We start from the raw sequence: 16,918 nt of genomic DNA, 5'->3' as shown, positions 1-16,918 counted from the left end.
ATTCTTATCTTCAAAGCTCCCACAGAACAGCTCTGCGCTTTCAACACTCAATGACTTTTCTAGCTCAAAATTCTGACATCCTTTTACAACCCTCCCCAAAATAACGTGGCCAAGTCTGTCACAGCAATGCTCCTGCATCCTGGTGCTGATAGCAGTTCCACATAACAGTTCACCATCAAGAGTCTTGAAGACAGGAACTCACCCAGGGCAGGAAGCTGGAAGCAGAAGCTGATGCAGAGGCCTTAAAATGGTGCTGTTTACTTGCTACCCAGGGCTTGCTCAGCCTGCTTTCTTATCCAGCTCAGGACCTCCAGCCCAGGGATGGCACCATCCACAATGGCTGGGCCCTCTCCCACTGGTCATTAACTGAAAACGATGTCGTATAGTAGGATCGTATGGAGGCATTTCCTCAATTGAGATCCCCTCTTCTATGATGACTCCAGCTTGTGTCAAGTTGACCCAAAACTAGCCAGTACAGTGATATTCCATTAAAATAGTGTAATTTGATTTCACCTTATCTCCTTCACCATGTGTTGGTGTTTTTTCTATAATCCACATAGTAGAACTTATTAATCACAAAATCTTCCTTTGACATCTTCCTTACATGATTCACAGTTACGACTTAGAGCAGTGATTGAAAGCCTGTTTATGATGAGTTACACGTGACTCTTTTTAACGTCATAATACTTCCATAGGAGTTTAAAGTTGGTAACTAAGGATGTATGGGCAGTTTGGTGGGTCCTATCTTCTATGTGGGCCGCTTTGTGTATGCATATTAACATTAGACTCTTCCAGGCATTTGAGTCTATAGTCTACAGTTGTTTGTTTGAAGACCCAAACACACTGAATACTTTGGGAGGTTCTGCTACTAAATTAAAGTGTGAGCATTTGCCTACTACTATATTAAGGCTAAATAAATATTAGACTAATTAAAATAGCCTATATATGTTCTCTTAAACAATTAATTTAGATCTAAATTACTTCTTTTCACATGTATAAAATCATATTTCTTATTCTTAGTTTTTTTTTAACCTCTGGTAAATTTAACCCATTAACTTTGGATCTCAGAGTTTCTCTTTTTCATATATTTATTTTTATTTCACATTTTAGTTGTGGTTTTTTGTTTGTTTGTTTATTTGTTTGGGGGTTTGTTTTTGTTTTGTTTTGTTTTGTTTTTGTCTAAGATAGACCCTCACTGTACATCCCTGGCTGGCCTAGGAAACTATGTACTCTAGGCTAATTTTGACCTTAGGAAGATCCTGCTTCCTCTGCCTCTCAAGCACTGAGATTGATGGTATGTACCACCACAGTGGCCCAGGATCCTAGCACTTCTAAACTTTCTGAATAAAGCCCTGTCCTACACAGCAGCTTCAGCGAGCCCTCTGTGTACTGCAAGGTTTTAGTATGAAATCTTCACAAATGGCTCAAACATGAATCCTGAAAATTGGTAAGGCTTGGAGACCTGTTATCATTTCATTAGGGACATTAGGAAAAGAAAGGGTATTTCATACTGTATCACTGCTTCAGTAGTCCTCTGAACCACCCATATGTAAAAGGACTCACAGGCCTCAGGGTACAATAACAGGAGAGGCTGGGATAAAATTAAGTAAAAAGGGAGCAGGAGCAGGAGCAGCCAGCAGGTGGAGCTGTCCAAACACAGGCAAGTCCAGGAGCCTGAGAAGGGCCTACAGAGACGTGGCTATGAAAATGCACTGGGTGTCTCAGGCAGCTTTCAGAAGTTGGCCAGTGGTAGAAGTTAAGGTTTCCACAGGGAACAGAGGAACTGTCTCATAGGTTCGTTGGGCCTGGCAGCTTCCAGAAGACCAGGAACCTAGAAGGAAAGCCAGCATTCAGATAAGTCACATTGCTGATAAAGTCTCAGAGCAAAACGCTTTTATCAACCAGGCTGCTTTCACCGCAGTGCAGAGTTACAGAGAAAGTGTGTTCCTCTGTAAGTCACAGGCCAGCCTTGGCAGCACATTCTCTAAAACATGACACATCTGGGCGTGCTGGGTTGACTCTCTGAAAACCTCATCCCTAGATGAGGATGAGGCTCCTCAGTAGGGTGTGGAAGGAAGAAAGGATTTCAAAGCAGTGCCATAGCACGGATGCTGGTGAATATGCCGGCTTTGAAGGAATCGCAAGGAAGGCAAAGGGCTCAGATTCCTATAGGCAACAGCATTCCCATCCGTTATTTACAAAGTCCACTGTAGTGATAAACTTTGCCTCGTTTCTGTGGTCCTTTCATTAAGGGCTCCTCTTAGAGAGTGACTCATCTATGATCTGCCACCTTCATAAAATACATATACTTAGAAGAAAAATAGAAAGAACAAAAACCAGGTGTTTTACATTACCTGGAAAATCTATGCTTGGAGTATTGTAAAAGCTAATTATCATGTGCAGAAAAAGAGAAAAGTGTGAAAATCAAGGACATCTAGAATTTGTCTCTTCAAAAGAGAAAGCATCAACAGTCTCAAAGTCCTATCAGTAACTTTCACAATGTGGAAATACCTAGATTAGAAAATTTCCCCCATGGAAGGGGAAGTTTGATAAATACATAGAGGAATCGAAAGCAAAATAGACAGTTATACTCATGCTCAAGAGCTTATAGGAAATTTATGGGTTGGATTCTGGGTAGAAAAGTAGAAGATGCAGGTGTCTCTGTGCTTCTTGACCTGCCCTTCAGAATGTCCCTGTGGGTGTGTTCTCCTCCCACATTCAAAGGCCATTCTCAAGTCAAAGCCTACTAGGCTTTTAAAATAGTCATTAAAAGCCAGGCGTGGTGGCATAGGCCTTTAATTCCAGGACTCAGGAAGGCAGAGGCAGGCAGCTCTTTTGAGTCCGAGGCCAGCCTGTTCTACAAAGTGACAGCCAAAGCTATACAGAGAAACCCTGTATCAAAAAAACAAAACCCAAAAAACAACACAAAAGTCACTCAAGAAAGTTTTAGTCACGTCTTTGTGTCTTTTCAATTGGATTTCAGGGAATATTAGGCACAAAACAGAGATGTCTGCCTCTGTTTAAGGCGAGGGCAGGAGAAAGAGGAACAGACGAGCAGGCAGAAGTCGCTGCAGTGGTCAGCAAGTGCCAAGGCTGAGAGGGGAAACAGCAGAGTTGGGTAAAATGTGAACGGTATACAGAGCATATTGTTACAACTTTAAACGGAGAGGTGGGGGAGCAAAGATGCAAGGAAACTGGGAGTTAGGCGTAAAGCTGTGTGGGAGGGGACTGTTCTAGGCAGAGAACAGAGAGAAAAGAGGTCTAAAGAGTCCAAAGTCTAAGGAAGAGGTTAGTGAGACTGCACTAAAAGCAGCAAGAGAGGAAGCAATGGGAAAGGGGCCTGCTACTGTAGGGCCCCGTGTGTTGTGACAGTCTGTAACTGTCACCACAAGTTGGATGAGAACCCCTGGTTGTTGGAGCACAGCACCAAGTCTCTTTGATGTGTGTTTCATTAGAGTCACTTCAAGTCGATGGACAAATGTCAGGCAGCGTTAGAAGCAGTTCAAAGTGGCAGAAATCAGGCAAGCAATTGAGACGGTCTAACCAGGATGGGCTGTCCTCGCTGGAGGCGGCAAGAAAGAGCTGCACTGCGAATAGATTTTGAAGGGCAGGACAGCAGAATTTGGATTTGTTTATAAAATTCACAACAATCATGTGTGGCTCCAAAGCCTTTGGTCTTAGCAACTAGGAAGTGCCTGCCACCCATGCAAGAGGACCCTAGTTTTGCCCCATCACACGTGTTAAAAAATGATGTGTAGCATGTGTCTGTGATGCCAGTGCTGAGGAAGTGGAGGGTTGTGGGTATGGTAGAGACAGGTAGAGTACAGGCCAAGCCAGTGTAGCCAAATGAAGGCTTGGAAATCAGTAAGAGGGACCTTGCCTCAAAATATAAAGTGTAAAGTGATAAGGGAAGAGACCTGACTTCAACTACTGGCATACACACACACAAACACACACTGGAATTAGAAAGAGCCAACAGAGACACTGTTTTAGGAGTGAAGCAAAGACATAGGGCCGGAAAGAATTTTTATTTCTGATTCTGCATTTTGAGGAAGGATCTCATGTAACTATAACCGAGGCTAGCCTCAAGTATACTACGTAGCAAGGATGACGCTGAGCTCATGTGGAAATGACAACATGTTTACATCTGGTAAGAAGTAGCCAATAAAGGGGAAAACAGTACTGTAGACAGGGAAGAATTCGGGGAACAGAGGCTAGCTCAGCTTCATTCTGGTAAGGGATGAGCTAAATGACTGACAAGGTTAGAGCTCTCCCTGGGTGCACAGTGGAATCTCCAACTGGGATCGAGGGAGGAATTTGGAGAGATAGGGACTTCGACCATGTAGGGCCGGCTCAGCCTGCTTCTGCAGCTCTTCGGGGGAGTAATTTGTAGTCATGTCATTCAGATCAGTTTATCCTGCAAGTGTGACAGATCTGAAGGTAAACAGAAACCGGAAATCTTGAATAATTTCAAAAGCTGAGTTTTCGGAGCAAAGTTCCATGCAGTGTATTGCTTCCCCACCTAGTGGTCAGAACACAGACAGCTCATTACGTTTTCTTGTAATGAGACCTTGAAGAAGTGAAGTGGATCAGAAGACTGAGCTTTTCATTAGTAATGTTCAAGCCAATGTCTTTTGCTGTAACACATTTCTTCGTACTGTTTTAAAAGGAATTAGAACTGTATCAATAAAGCTGATCTTTCAGACAGAACCAGTGGGTGAGTTTTTATATATATAAAACACATTTTATGGTTATTAATAGTAATAAGACAGGAAAAGTGAGGTAATGAGAAATAATAAAGAATGGGAAGTGACTAAGGTTGGAAAAGGAAAGGGCAAAGTGTTCTTCCTGAAGCCACTCTCCTCGGTAGAAGGGATTGTTTTAAACAAGAATGTTCCAGTGTGATCTTGTAATTAACAAGTGCCTCGAAGCTTCCAGAACTTGAGACTTGGCACATCGGCTAGCCTTACCTAACTCCATTTGGAAAGTTTTTGGCTAAGACGAGTCATAGTTTTGAAATTTCTCATAGGTTAAGTATAGAAAGACACGTTCCAGGGTGAGGGGTCCATTTCCGTACAAAACACTTTGATGAGTCACTTAGATCATGTCTTCCTTCCAAAAAAGATCCGGCAATAAAAGGTTAAAAGCTAAACTTACGAAGAGTAAATACAGGGGAACAAGCAAGAGTTTTACATCTCTAAGCGTCACGATGTAGAGAACCCCAGTGGTTTTGTTTCTTTGCTTGTTTCCTTTGCTTTTACCTTCCTGGGAACTGAACCAGGGCCTCACACACACTAGGCGGGCACTCTGTCACTAAGCGACAGCCCCACCCTACCCCAATAGCTCTCTAACATGATGGGCACAATAGTAAATGAACTTCATTTAGTTCTTCAGGCTGTGGATTGAAAACAAAGAACGGCAGTGAGAAGCCTGCTTCAATGGACTTATCACCACCGATAAGCTTCCTGTTGTTTCTCTTCCTTTGCCCCCTCCCCTGCTCAGTTGTCCCTGCTGTTGGTTCTGACTAGCTCCATTGTTCTCTTCTTCATCTCTCTGTGGAGCTTTTCTCTATGACTTGAACGCTGCGCAGTTGGTGGCAACTGGACTTGGGTCCTTTCAGGACATTTGCACTTATTTCTTATCGTCAGCTTGGTCCATTTTATCCTCCACTGTCAATGCCACTGTTGTCACTATTTCATAGTTATTTTAATACTATATATCTATATATAGAGAGAGAGCACAAACTCAGACCTACATAAATGGCAATAAATTTTATATGGCATAATATTGAGTCTATATGTTCAAATGACATATTTCCTGGGTGGTAAATATTTGAGTAAGTATGTTGAGCTAATACCTTTTGTTTTATTAATATTTATTTATTTATTATCTATCCAGGTGTTTTAGAAAGTAAACTGTATGTCCAAAGGAGTTTTTTATTATTATTATTATTTAATATCCTTTTAAACAAATGGCAAGAATTCATTTTGGTGATAAAAGTTATTTACTCAGTATCGCTGTTATATCACCAGTTCATTAAAGATACAAATACAGACCTAGCAAGGCAGAAATTACTCTAAAAGCATTTTTGAAATGACAGTCTATACAGTAAATTAACAAAATGACAATCTCTTTCCTCAAGGATTTTGCAGTCTGGTCATAAGTAGAGACCTGCAAGAGCTTACTCTGTAGTTACAAAGTAGCATAAGTTATCACTCTAGAGGTGTGCTGAGAGCCCCCAGGAGCAGCAAAGAATGGGCTTTGGAGCTGGGGAATAACCTCTCAGAAGAGGCACTATTTAGGAAAGATTCAGGTCAGGGGTCTACAGCAAGGGATGACAAGAAGCCCGAATACAGGGTGAGCACCTGATTCCAATCTCCAGACCCTACAAAAAGGTGGAAGGACAAACCCAACCCCAGAGCCTGTCCTTTGACCTCCACTCATGTGCCTTCTCACACACACTAGGAACAGGTCTTTTGTTTTTTGGGTTTTGGGAGTTTGCTTGTTTGTTTTGTTTATTTGGTTTTTTTTTAAGAGCTAGAATTAACCCAGTAAAGGGAAGCATGAACTAATCATGGAGAATGAGAAGGAACAGACAGTGTTCAGAGAGGGTGAGACTTCTGTATCAACAGGAAAGGAGATAATGTGAGAAAGCAGAAATGGCCCAGGTGTGATGATACATGCCTATAATCCCAGAACTTGGGAGGATTGAGAGTTCTAGGCCCCTTTCAGCTACATAGTGAAACCCTGTCTCAAAGAAGATTAGGATCAGTGGGAAAGAAGGGAGAAGGGAGGGAATTCAAGAAATAAAGCAATGGGAGACGAGAGCTGATTACACAAGTCCTGTGCCCTGTTTGCCATGAAAAGGACTATTCATTTTTGCTTGGTGGAATGCCAGTGTATTCTATGTCCAAAGTATTTACGTGTTTTCAGTAAAATTCTATTCCTGAAAATTCTATTCCTGAAAGCTAAGGTGAAGGACTTACTTATATTAAGTACTTACATTTCGATTGTAAAACTTGTCATTCCATGCCTATACCTAGCAATTTTAGAACCCCAGAGTACTGGGATTATAAATTTGTGAGCACGAAGCTACATTAATTGTTCATTAATGATTGGACCACTCAATTTCAAGTGGTTAAAACATATTGGCTTGAAAGTTAAAGTGACTGAACCTTCCTCAGATGTTTCACATTGCATATACAAATTTTTGCATATACAAATATACTGAATTTTCTTTTTAAGCATTTCAAACATCTTAAATCAATGGTTCTCGACTTTGCTAATGCTGAGACCCTTTGATACAGTCCCTCATGTTGTGGTGACCCTCAACCATAAAATTATTTCATTGCTACATCATAACTGTAATTTTGCTACTGTTGTGAATCAAATGTAAATATCTGATTTGGATCCCCAAAGGGGTCTTGACCCACAGATTGAGCACACTGCCTTAAAGGATCTCCCCAAATGACTTCACTATGAAAACCTCTCCCAGGACACTGTAAAAGGTTTGGAATTAAATCAGTTCCTTTAAAGAGCCCAATAGCTTTTGTGATTGAATTATTATTAATTTTTTTCAGAAGTGTAAGTATGATAAAATACATTTAAGTGTATAGAAGACAGAGACAGTAATGTCCAATGTCCCGTACCCGTCTCAGGGTTGTGAACACCTTTCATCTGTTTCATCTGTACCTTCATCACTTCCCTTTCTTAGGTTATTCTAAAAGTTATAACAAACATTGTCTTATTTCACCCATAGGCATTTCAGTAGATGTGCCTCCAAATTAGACCCTGTGTGTTAGTATGAAATATGAAAATAGTCATCAGCAGGACACAGGCCTCTAATCCCAGCACTCAAGAATTTGGAGTATGGAGGTTAGTAGATCAAGACCAACTTGAGCTGCTAAGGAGTAGAACTCTGTCAAAAGCAAGTTTTCAGTTTTCATAGTGTACTTGTGTGCTTTAACTTTAACTAAGAGCCGAAAGCCTAGAATCTTTAATAATCCATGTTCATGTATATGTTCATATATTTATCTCTTTACATGTCGATTTACCCACCACCTTAATTGTTCTTTATTCCTTGAAATGTTAGCTTTGTCTGCGTTTTGCTGGTTGTGTCTCTGTTAGTACATTTATGCATTCTTTCCCCTGTGCCTCCTGAAGATTGCTAATTGAATGCAAATTTGGCTTTATTTCATTTGGTTTTTCTTCCTTAGTGTTTTTTTGTTTGTTTGCTTGCTTGCTTTTTTTGGTTTAGGGTAAAACTTGTTTCTAGATTACAGTGTATTTTTTTATTTTATTTATCTCTAGTTTGTGTGTATGAAGGTTTTGCCTATAGGTGGGTATATACATGCATGCCTAGTGTCTACTGAGGCTGGAAGAAGTTATCAGATCCCCTAGAACTAGAATTAGAATCCGATGCAAGGCAGTGTGAGTATGTGAAAAACAAAGAAGTTTCCTAAGCAAGAGCAGCAAGTGCTCTTAACTGCTTAGCCATCTCTGTAGCAACACAGTATATTCTTTTAACACGGGCTTATAATAGACATTTGACTCTCAATGGAAATACAGAGCTATGACTCTTTGGGATACAGGACAAGCTGCAAGCAGCAAGGCATAAAAGCACACCAAGCCTATTTTTCTATACCAATTTTACACCCTGCCTTTGCATCACCAAAAGGAAATGAATGAAAACCAAGAAAAAAAATTAAATTGAAAGAAAAAATTTTCCTAAGACAGAAATACACCCACTGAATCTTTTGGATGGACAAAGTGAGGGAAGAGAGAGGGGGGTTGTTTATTGTGTTATAAAGATCACATAAGCTGGAGGAGGGCCTGTCAGGGTGGGGATGGGGAAAGTGCTGCCAAGCACTAGAAGAAAGAAAAGAAAAAAGTGATGGAAGAAGAAGAGAATCATGAGACCCACTAACTATAGAAACCTGATGATTAGTTTATGCAGGGCTGAAGAAGAGGAGAAAAGGATGGCTTGAAGCCTCAGTGGATGTGTGCATTATGGTGCTGTTCCTTGATGCAGAAAAACTGCTCTGGCTAAGGCTGCAGCGAAGATGGAGACCTCATTTCTTGAGAGAATGCAAAACTGGCTGAAGGCCTCCAAATTAGAGTAGTGCTGGGGGAGTTCCAGACTCCTATATCTCCAGAGATATGAAACAATGGAGGTGTACTCATGTCTCTAAAACTCAGAAGGGAGACCTGGGTTACATAAATAGAGATTTCAACAGGGACACCATGAATGTTAAGATGTTACATGATGTTACAAGAAAATGAAGATAAGCCAAACTGAGAACATAGAGAAAAAAAAAATCATTGCTTACAGGGGAAGCTAAAAGAGCATAAACCCACAAAGGAAACTGGAGGTTGGTGGCCAGAGGGACAAGGAGTGGGCCAGGAAGTAGTACTTATGAAAACAGGCTCAAAAACCGGGGGGGGGGGGGGGGGGAAATGGCCACTATGGTCAGGAGCTATAAAGCAAATCTAGTGAAACTGATAACTAGGAAGTTTTAGAGCAGTTTTCAAGAATACATGGCAACACAAGACAGATAATGGTCAATGAAGAAATGAGGGAAGGGTAAAAAGTAGAGCCAGTGAATATAGGCTTAATAAACTTGGCTGTTGGAAAGAGAATTATCTTGTGGTGATGTAGAAGATTCAAACAGGCAGTTGTTGTTGGACAAAACTTTTCCTGAGGAGACAATACACTTATCTCATGCCCATGACAGAGCAAAGTACAGATACCACCAAAATCCACCTTGGTATACCATTGAGTTTTTTTAATTAATTAATTTGTTTGTTTGTTTGTTTATATAGTATTCTGCCTGCATGTGTGCTTGAGAACCAGAAGAGGGCACCAGCTCTCATTGTAGATGGTTATGAGCCACCATGTGGTTGTTGGGAATTGAACTCAGAACTTTTGGAAGAACAGCCAGTGTTCTTAACCTCTGAGCCATCTCTCCAGCCCACCAATGAGTTTTATTGGGTCATGTACAGGAATATGAGTGAGGGGTTACTTGGAGGACTGAAAAGATTCAAAGATAGCTCCATCACCAAAGCCCACCCCACCATGAGTAAAGCTAACCAAAGCTGGGAGCCTGGAGCACACTGCATAGCCCACGGGCAGCTCCACATGTGGGAAAGTGTCCTTTCCAAGTGACTCTGAACCTCTAGTCTGAACCTCTCTCAGGCAGCTGGGCTGGTTTCTGCTTCTGCTGGGCAGCTGGGCTGTTCTTAGAGTCTACTTTGCAGCTCTGCTTGTGTGGGTCATCTTTGAAGCTTGGCTTGTTTACTCTAAGCAGGCAGAGCCTAGTGAATCTTTTCAGTTCCAGGGACTTCCTGAAGCTATTTTGGTTGTTTGCCTTCCTGCGTGATAGAGCGTGTGAATCTGCTAGTAACTGTTGTGTAATAGCCCTGAAAATTTTACCTCTTGTTATGGGTAACAGTAACTTGAGCTGAAGGAGAAAGCCAAGAATGAGATCCTAAGGGATAAGAATGAAGGAGAGTATAAATAACATGACAACACGTGGAAAAGGGCAAAACTTCTAAGAAGGTGGGTGTAACAGGACATGGGTGGGCAGAATGGTGGGGAGAAGGTAAGTGCATATGGGCTATAGAAGTGTGTGTTCCAAGGGGATATATCTTGACGGAAATAATTTTCAGTTATTTCTGTTTTATCAGTAAAACACAATACAAGTTTAATCTGATTCCCAGGAGCAAAAAAGAGCATTTTTGAGGAGAGTGGTAAAGGTTTTGAATGGGTATCATCAGAAAGCATGACACAGGAAAAGTAGACTAGAAAGATGAGATCATTAGAGGTAGAGCTGAGACTGGCAACTAGTTATTTGTAATGTCCGGAGTCAGAAAGATGGACTGTTTTCTACACCTTCACTAACCAGTCTTAGAATAGGAATGGAAGACATCATTGGCTACATAAACCACTGAGAATTTGTGAGTCCCATGTGGTGATGCTGCTGTTAAGAACAATTAGCTTAAGCACTTGAGGGGAAGAAAGCACACGCAGTTCAAACACTTGATGGAAGTAAAGCAGGGTGGGATCTGTTTGAGGAAGAGAAGTAAGTCAGGGGTGGGAGCAACTCCTTCCTTTGTATGTGTCAGAGAACCAATCAAATGCTGGAAGAATCTCAGTTTTGAGCAACTGACTGCACATCTAATGGGAAATATGTCAGTCTCCTGAAGCAATGGACCCATTGAATGTGTCCACTATGAATGGATGGTGCTGTACTCAACCTTCTCAATATTTTTTTATTTTTAATCCACAGTGACATAAACATAAGACTAACATCTCTTCCAGTGATTTGTGAATTTTAAGTCAGCAAACATTAATTCAGTAAATCAGTCATTTTCCTGTTTATAATGTAATTACATCCTTTGCCCCTCCCTCTGATCCTTTCTATATACCCTTCCTTGATCTCTTTCAAACTCATGGCCTCTTTTTTTTCTTATTAATCATTGTTAAGTGCATATATTATTGTATATTTTCATTTCAAGGTGAGCATCTACATTATTTTCATGGTTTTTTTTTCTTTCTTGTTTTCAGAAATCCTATACATGAAGAAAATCCAGATGGTGTCATGCACTCTGATGGTAAGGACTAACATTTTAATTTTTTTAATCTGAACTACGTGTTTGAATGAGTCAAATGTCATGGCATCCTTGATGGCCAGTTGCCATGACTGGCTTATGTAGGATCTTCTCCTGGCAAACTCACAGGGTTCCTTTATATCCAAGATACTCATCCATGCCAACCTCAAACTTCTTCCAGTCTCTCTATTGTCTATCAACTTAGTCCATGGTGTCTTTTCTCCAGCACAAATACAGTTTGATATTAACAGACTCATTAGTTTTTTTTGTTTGTTTGTTTGTTTTTGCTTGGAAATGGTTCTTTTAACTTTTTAAGAAAGTCTTTGTATGTAGGAAATGAAACAGCTCTTCATTTTATTTTTCCTACAAACATCGCCCCTGGCATTTAGGTCTTTGAGAACTTAGTAGAAAACGACTTGATCCCTCATATACATTGCCAATATTCTCCCTACCGAATTCAAAATAATTTATTCACTTCCTATTAATTTATAGTGCATACCTATAGTATTTCAGGTATATAGGAATGTGGGTATATGTGTGCATATAATATGTGACCATATGTAAATTTTTCTTAGTCTCTGTCTTAATTAGGGTTACTATTGCTGTGATGAAACACCGTGACCAAAACAACTTGGGGTGGAAAGGGTTTATTTAGTTTATTCTTCCACATCACAGTCCATCATCAAAGGATGTCAGGACAGGAACTCAAATAGGGCAGGAAACTGAAAGCAGAAGCTGATGCAGAAGGCATGGAGGGGTGCTGCTTACTTGCTTGCTCTTCGCAGCTTGCTCAGTCTGCTTTCTTATAGAACTCAGGACCAACCCAAGAATGACACAATGGACTGAGCCCTCCCCAATCAGTCACCAGTTCAGAAAATGCCCAATAGGCTTCCCCACAACTGGATCTCATGGAGGCATTTTTTTTTTAATTGAGGCTTCCCCCTCTCAAATAGTTCTAGCCTGTGTCAAGTTGATGTAAAACTATCCAGCATAGCTCTCTTTTCAATTCCTTTGTCCTAGCTATGTGTTTTAAAGCTATACTTCATTATTGTTTTATTATGGTTGGGGTTAATATTATTGTCTTATTAATCATAACATTAGATTATAATTGATATCTGGTAACATGTAAACTCTTGAGTAGTCTTTTTAAACTTAATCACCTTGACTTATTTCATAAAAGCAAATTCTCAAGAAAGAATGCACCAAAAAATGTGAACTATTTGTGATTATTTTTCCTTGTTGTACTTCAAACGTACTATGCCTACATAAAGCAAATAAAAGGTATCGTAATTGTTTTTTATTTTTGCATTATCTTATGAATACCAGGGCACACATTTTATTGTGCTTTAAAATGTTAAGCTCTGTTATACTTTAAATTGATATAAGTATTATTTTATCCACTGATCAATTTTGAAATACTTCTTAATTACAGTGTATTGTTTTGTTTTGTTTTTGTAATCCTTTAGGTACTGGAAATCTAGAAGAGGTCAGATATTTTTATTTCTCTTTTTCTATTTCTAAAAGTGGAATGTTTAACAATTATTATGATTCAGTTCCTTCTGTTATAAGCAGACAAATAAAGAGTTTTATGAGTCCCAATGGTATTTTTTTCCATTTCTAACCTTGCTTACTTTAAATGCTTGAAACATATGCCAGTCAGTGTGCTGACTCATGCTACTGTAGTGCTGAACTTACGTCTGGCTGCACAGCTAAATGACTGAGCAAGACAGAGAATAAGGTCTCTTTTATTTGAGAGAGAAAAAGAAAGAAACTTTCAAATATGCAAATTTGGCTTCAATGTATAAACTCATAAACGCTTATTTTAAAGAATAATTTGTCAATGAAATATGTGTATGATCTTTTGGAATAATCATAGTTAATAATTGTCTGGGTTTTTTTTTTTTGACAGGAACAAGAGAGTGAAGGAGAAACATATGAAGACATGTATGCATTGCTCTTATTCCCATAAGAATTTTCTTCTAAGATGAATACAATGTTTTGTAAGAGGGCGCATGTTTATGCAAAAATAGTAGGAAGAAAAAGCTTTATTTATGCAAATGGTTGGCATGTAATGACATCTGTTATTTTACTCCAAAGGACTAAAATTGGTTTACTTCTCCAAGGACTCTACATAGGGCTCTGGCGATAAGCTGCCATGTGAGACCTACAAGCCACTTGAAAGACAGCCAGGGAATAGACTCTAGAATCTGTATTTCTCTCTACTAGTGTTTCATACCTGCTTCATCCAGACACAGAGATATTGTGGAATGTGGCTTAGCATACCACCCAGATGCCCATGTTCTAGTCTGCTGGATAGATATGAAAAGTGATTCCACAATAGAGTTTAAAAATAGGCCAAGGAATTTCTTAGAAACTGTCTTAGAGTTTCTATTGCTGTGAAGAGACATCACAATCATGGCAACTCTTACAAAGAAAAACATATAATTTGGGCTGGCTTACAATTTCAGAGGTTTAGCCCATTTTCATTATGGTGAAAAGCATGGCAGCATGTGGCAGGCAAGGAGCTGGAGAAGGAGCTGAGAGCTCTGCATCTTGATCTGCAGGCAGCAGAATAAGACTGCCACTCTGGGCGTAGCTTGAGTATAGGAGACCTCAAAGCCTGCCTCCACAGTGACACACTTCTTCCAGCAAGGCCGTACTTTCTAACAGTGCCACTCCCAATGATCAAGCATTCACAAACATGAGTCTGTGGAGGCCCTTCCTATTCAAACCACCACAGAAACTGTGAGACTAGGAGTAATCCTTTTCAATAGAATGCTGAGCTCAGGTATGTATCTTAGTTTAGTTTTCTCTACCTAATTATTCAACCAGTTCTCCAAATTAAACTAGTCTCTGAATTAAAAGTTGTAGGAGTGATGGTGAGCGTGTGCTCATGCATGACCTAGGAAGTGAGAGGGTGAGATGCCAACCTGCCAAGGACAAGAGCTTTTTCAAAGATGCCTTCCTCCTTGTGGTGCGCACTGAGGGGTGGGGGAGGAGTTGGGGCTGCCATAGAAGGCAGTCCTAGCTATGGGCCTCCTTCTGGCTTTATAAACATTCTCCCACCTCCAGAATTTTTACATCTTTAGCTTCTCGCCTCATCTCCTCTTCAGAGAACGTCTTCTGTGGTGGGTAGATACTTCTCTGTATGCCAGACCCTGACCTACAAACACCTGCACACGTAGCCACAACTTAACAATTTATATTCCCAGAGAATCATCCAAAGAACGAGACAAGAAACGAGAAAAGGAAGAAAAGAAGAGGTTAGAGCTAGAGCGAAAGGAGCAGAAGGAGAAAGAGAAGAAAGAACAAGAATTAAAGAAGAAATTTAAAGTAAGGCCTTGTTTGCTGACTGGTAAAGCAATAGCATCATTTTGAAACTTTCTTTCTGTAACATTACAAGAAAAATTTACAAAGTTAGGGGGGTTTCTTTAATTATTGTTTTAAAACAATATAATTTTTTTGCCCAATATACCATCCATCTCTACCATCCAAAATAAAACAGGATAAAAAAAATCCAAATAAAATGTAATTATCTTATAATTCATTGGGTTCCCAGGGATTTTATGTTGACAGAGGAAATGACTGCATCATTACTGTGTGCTATGAGTCTAGAGCCACATGCATAGATATCCCAATGGCACATTGCATGGTGATGCGGTGGACACAGTGTTTCTGGGTGAACCACAATTCCTTTGAGCTACTAGAGACCCTGATATCTGGATCTGAGCTACACATTTACCTTTAAGCTTTGCACTTACTGATTTCTAAGACCTGCTGTCTCTCATCCCTCTTTAAATGCCTCAACTTCTGACTTTTATCTTCTCTGAATTCTGGTAATGTTGGTGTCACTTCTATGGCTACCACCACTACGCCACGCCCACTGACTGAACTCGCTTGGCTATACCATCTTTAATGACATAAGCCAACCGGTATGTTTCCGGTGCCTGCAAGTATTTAGAGTGATGATCTCAATTACAAAACTATTCTTCACACACTTTTAAAGGAATTTATAGTGTTTTCTTTAAATACTTATTCCTTTAAATATTTATTTCTCTGGAGGATTAGATTCATGGAATTACAAAATATGACTCATGTAAAACTTCTCAGTACATTTGTTATGTTAAAACAAAAGTTCAACAGCATGATGCAAGGAAAACAATCCAACTTGCAGTCCTTTGGACAGATGGAGATTCCAATCCCAGCTGCACATACAAGTTCTGTGCTCTCAAGCTTATTGCTCATCTCCTCTGAGATTCAGATTCTTTTGTTTTTAAAGTGGAAATAAGTGACATTTTTCTATAGTCTGTTATGGGACTAAATGAAATATTACATAAAAGCCACTGTACCTACTATGAGTTTTCATAAAATTTTTAAAGAAGGTTCCTATGTACAATTAAAGTTACCATTGCAATGTAAAAAGTAAAACATTTTACTCATACAGAATGAGTGACTACCAAGATACACATCTTGGTATATTCTTCAGGTAAAAATTAATTTAATGCATGAAAATGTATATAGTGTACTTCTCATAAGAGATTGCTCATAGTTTTCAAGGATTTGAGATTAGTTTGGGGAAATGTGTAATACATGAGTTCACACATTCATTCAAATAATGTTGTTAAGAAAAACAGGTACAGAAGACATATTAATAGGTGGGAACTCAAGGGTTTGTCAAGTCTGGGACATTACAAGCTATATTTCACTCAGGTATTAATAGACACTTGTGTTTACAAATATGAGAATCCATCAGTATCATGGCATATCATAATTCAACATTTTTTTGGCTGACATATCAATGTTTATTGATACTAAAATTAATTCTACATTATTGAGAAATCCTCCTCAAAAACTGACATAACGATATGTATTTCACTGAAGTAGTAAGAAAATGTCAACAAGTAGCCAATTCACACTCTGAACACTGCATGGATTCAAGTCCAGTGCAGCTGCAGAAGATCTGTAATTCAAATTACAGATTGCTCACAAACAGGTCAACTGTAATAAAGCCAGCTCAGCCCCAAACCTTTCTACTCTTACTAATAAATCTCATAATTGGTACCTTAGTTCTCTATCAACCTAAGCTTTTAAAGACATGTTGATGTTATATAAGCAACATGTCACATAATTCACAAAATAGACTCAATAAAACAGTTTCTTCCCCCCAAAGTCACAATCCATATTTATTAATCATAAGATGAGAGACACCCTATTGAAGATACTTATTTGGGAATAGAAAATTAGGATCTAGGGACTCATACCTTAAAGTATGTTTTCCTCCTATTAATAAATCATCAAGATATACAGA

General features: G+C 39.4%; 1 protein-coding gene across 3 annotated transcripts in view; it reads left to right on the top strand.

Moving 5' to 3' along the window:
- Fyb1 (FYN binding protein 1) overlaps nt 1–16,918 on the top strand; it is a 140,259-nt gene that overhangs the window by 96,279 nt on the left and 27,062 nt on the right. For all 3 annotated transcript variants that reach the window (XM_060380514.1, XM_060380513.1, XM_021660785.2), the window contains exons 4-7: nt 11,567–11,613; nt 13,077–13,096; nt 13,520–13,554; nt 14,823–14,943. In XM_060380514.1, the coding sequence (XP_060236497.1) occupies nt 11,567–11,613; nt 13,077–13,096; nt 13,520–13,554; nt 14,823–14,943 (223 nt within the window). The remainder of the gene's footprint in view (nt 1–11,566; nt 11,614–13,076; nt 13,097–13,519; nt 13,555–14,822; nt 14,944–16,918) is intronic.

The sequence above is a fragment of the Meriones unguiculatus genome, chromosome 3, assembly GCF_030254825.1.
Source record: "Meriones unguiculatus strain TT.TT164.6M chromosome 3, Bangor_MerUng_6.1, whole genome shotgun sequence".
Lineage (NCBI taxonomy): Eukaryota > Metazoa > Chordata > Mammalia > Rodentia > Muridae > Meriones > Meriones unguiculatus.
The sequence above is the reverse complement of the archived record's forward strand: the minus strand, read 5'-3'. Positions and strand labels throughout refer to the sequence as shown.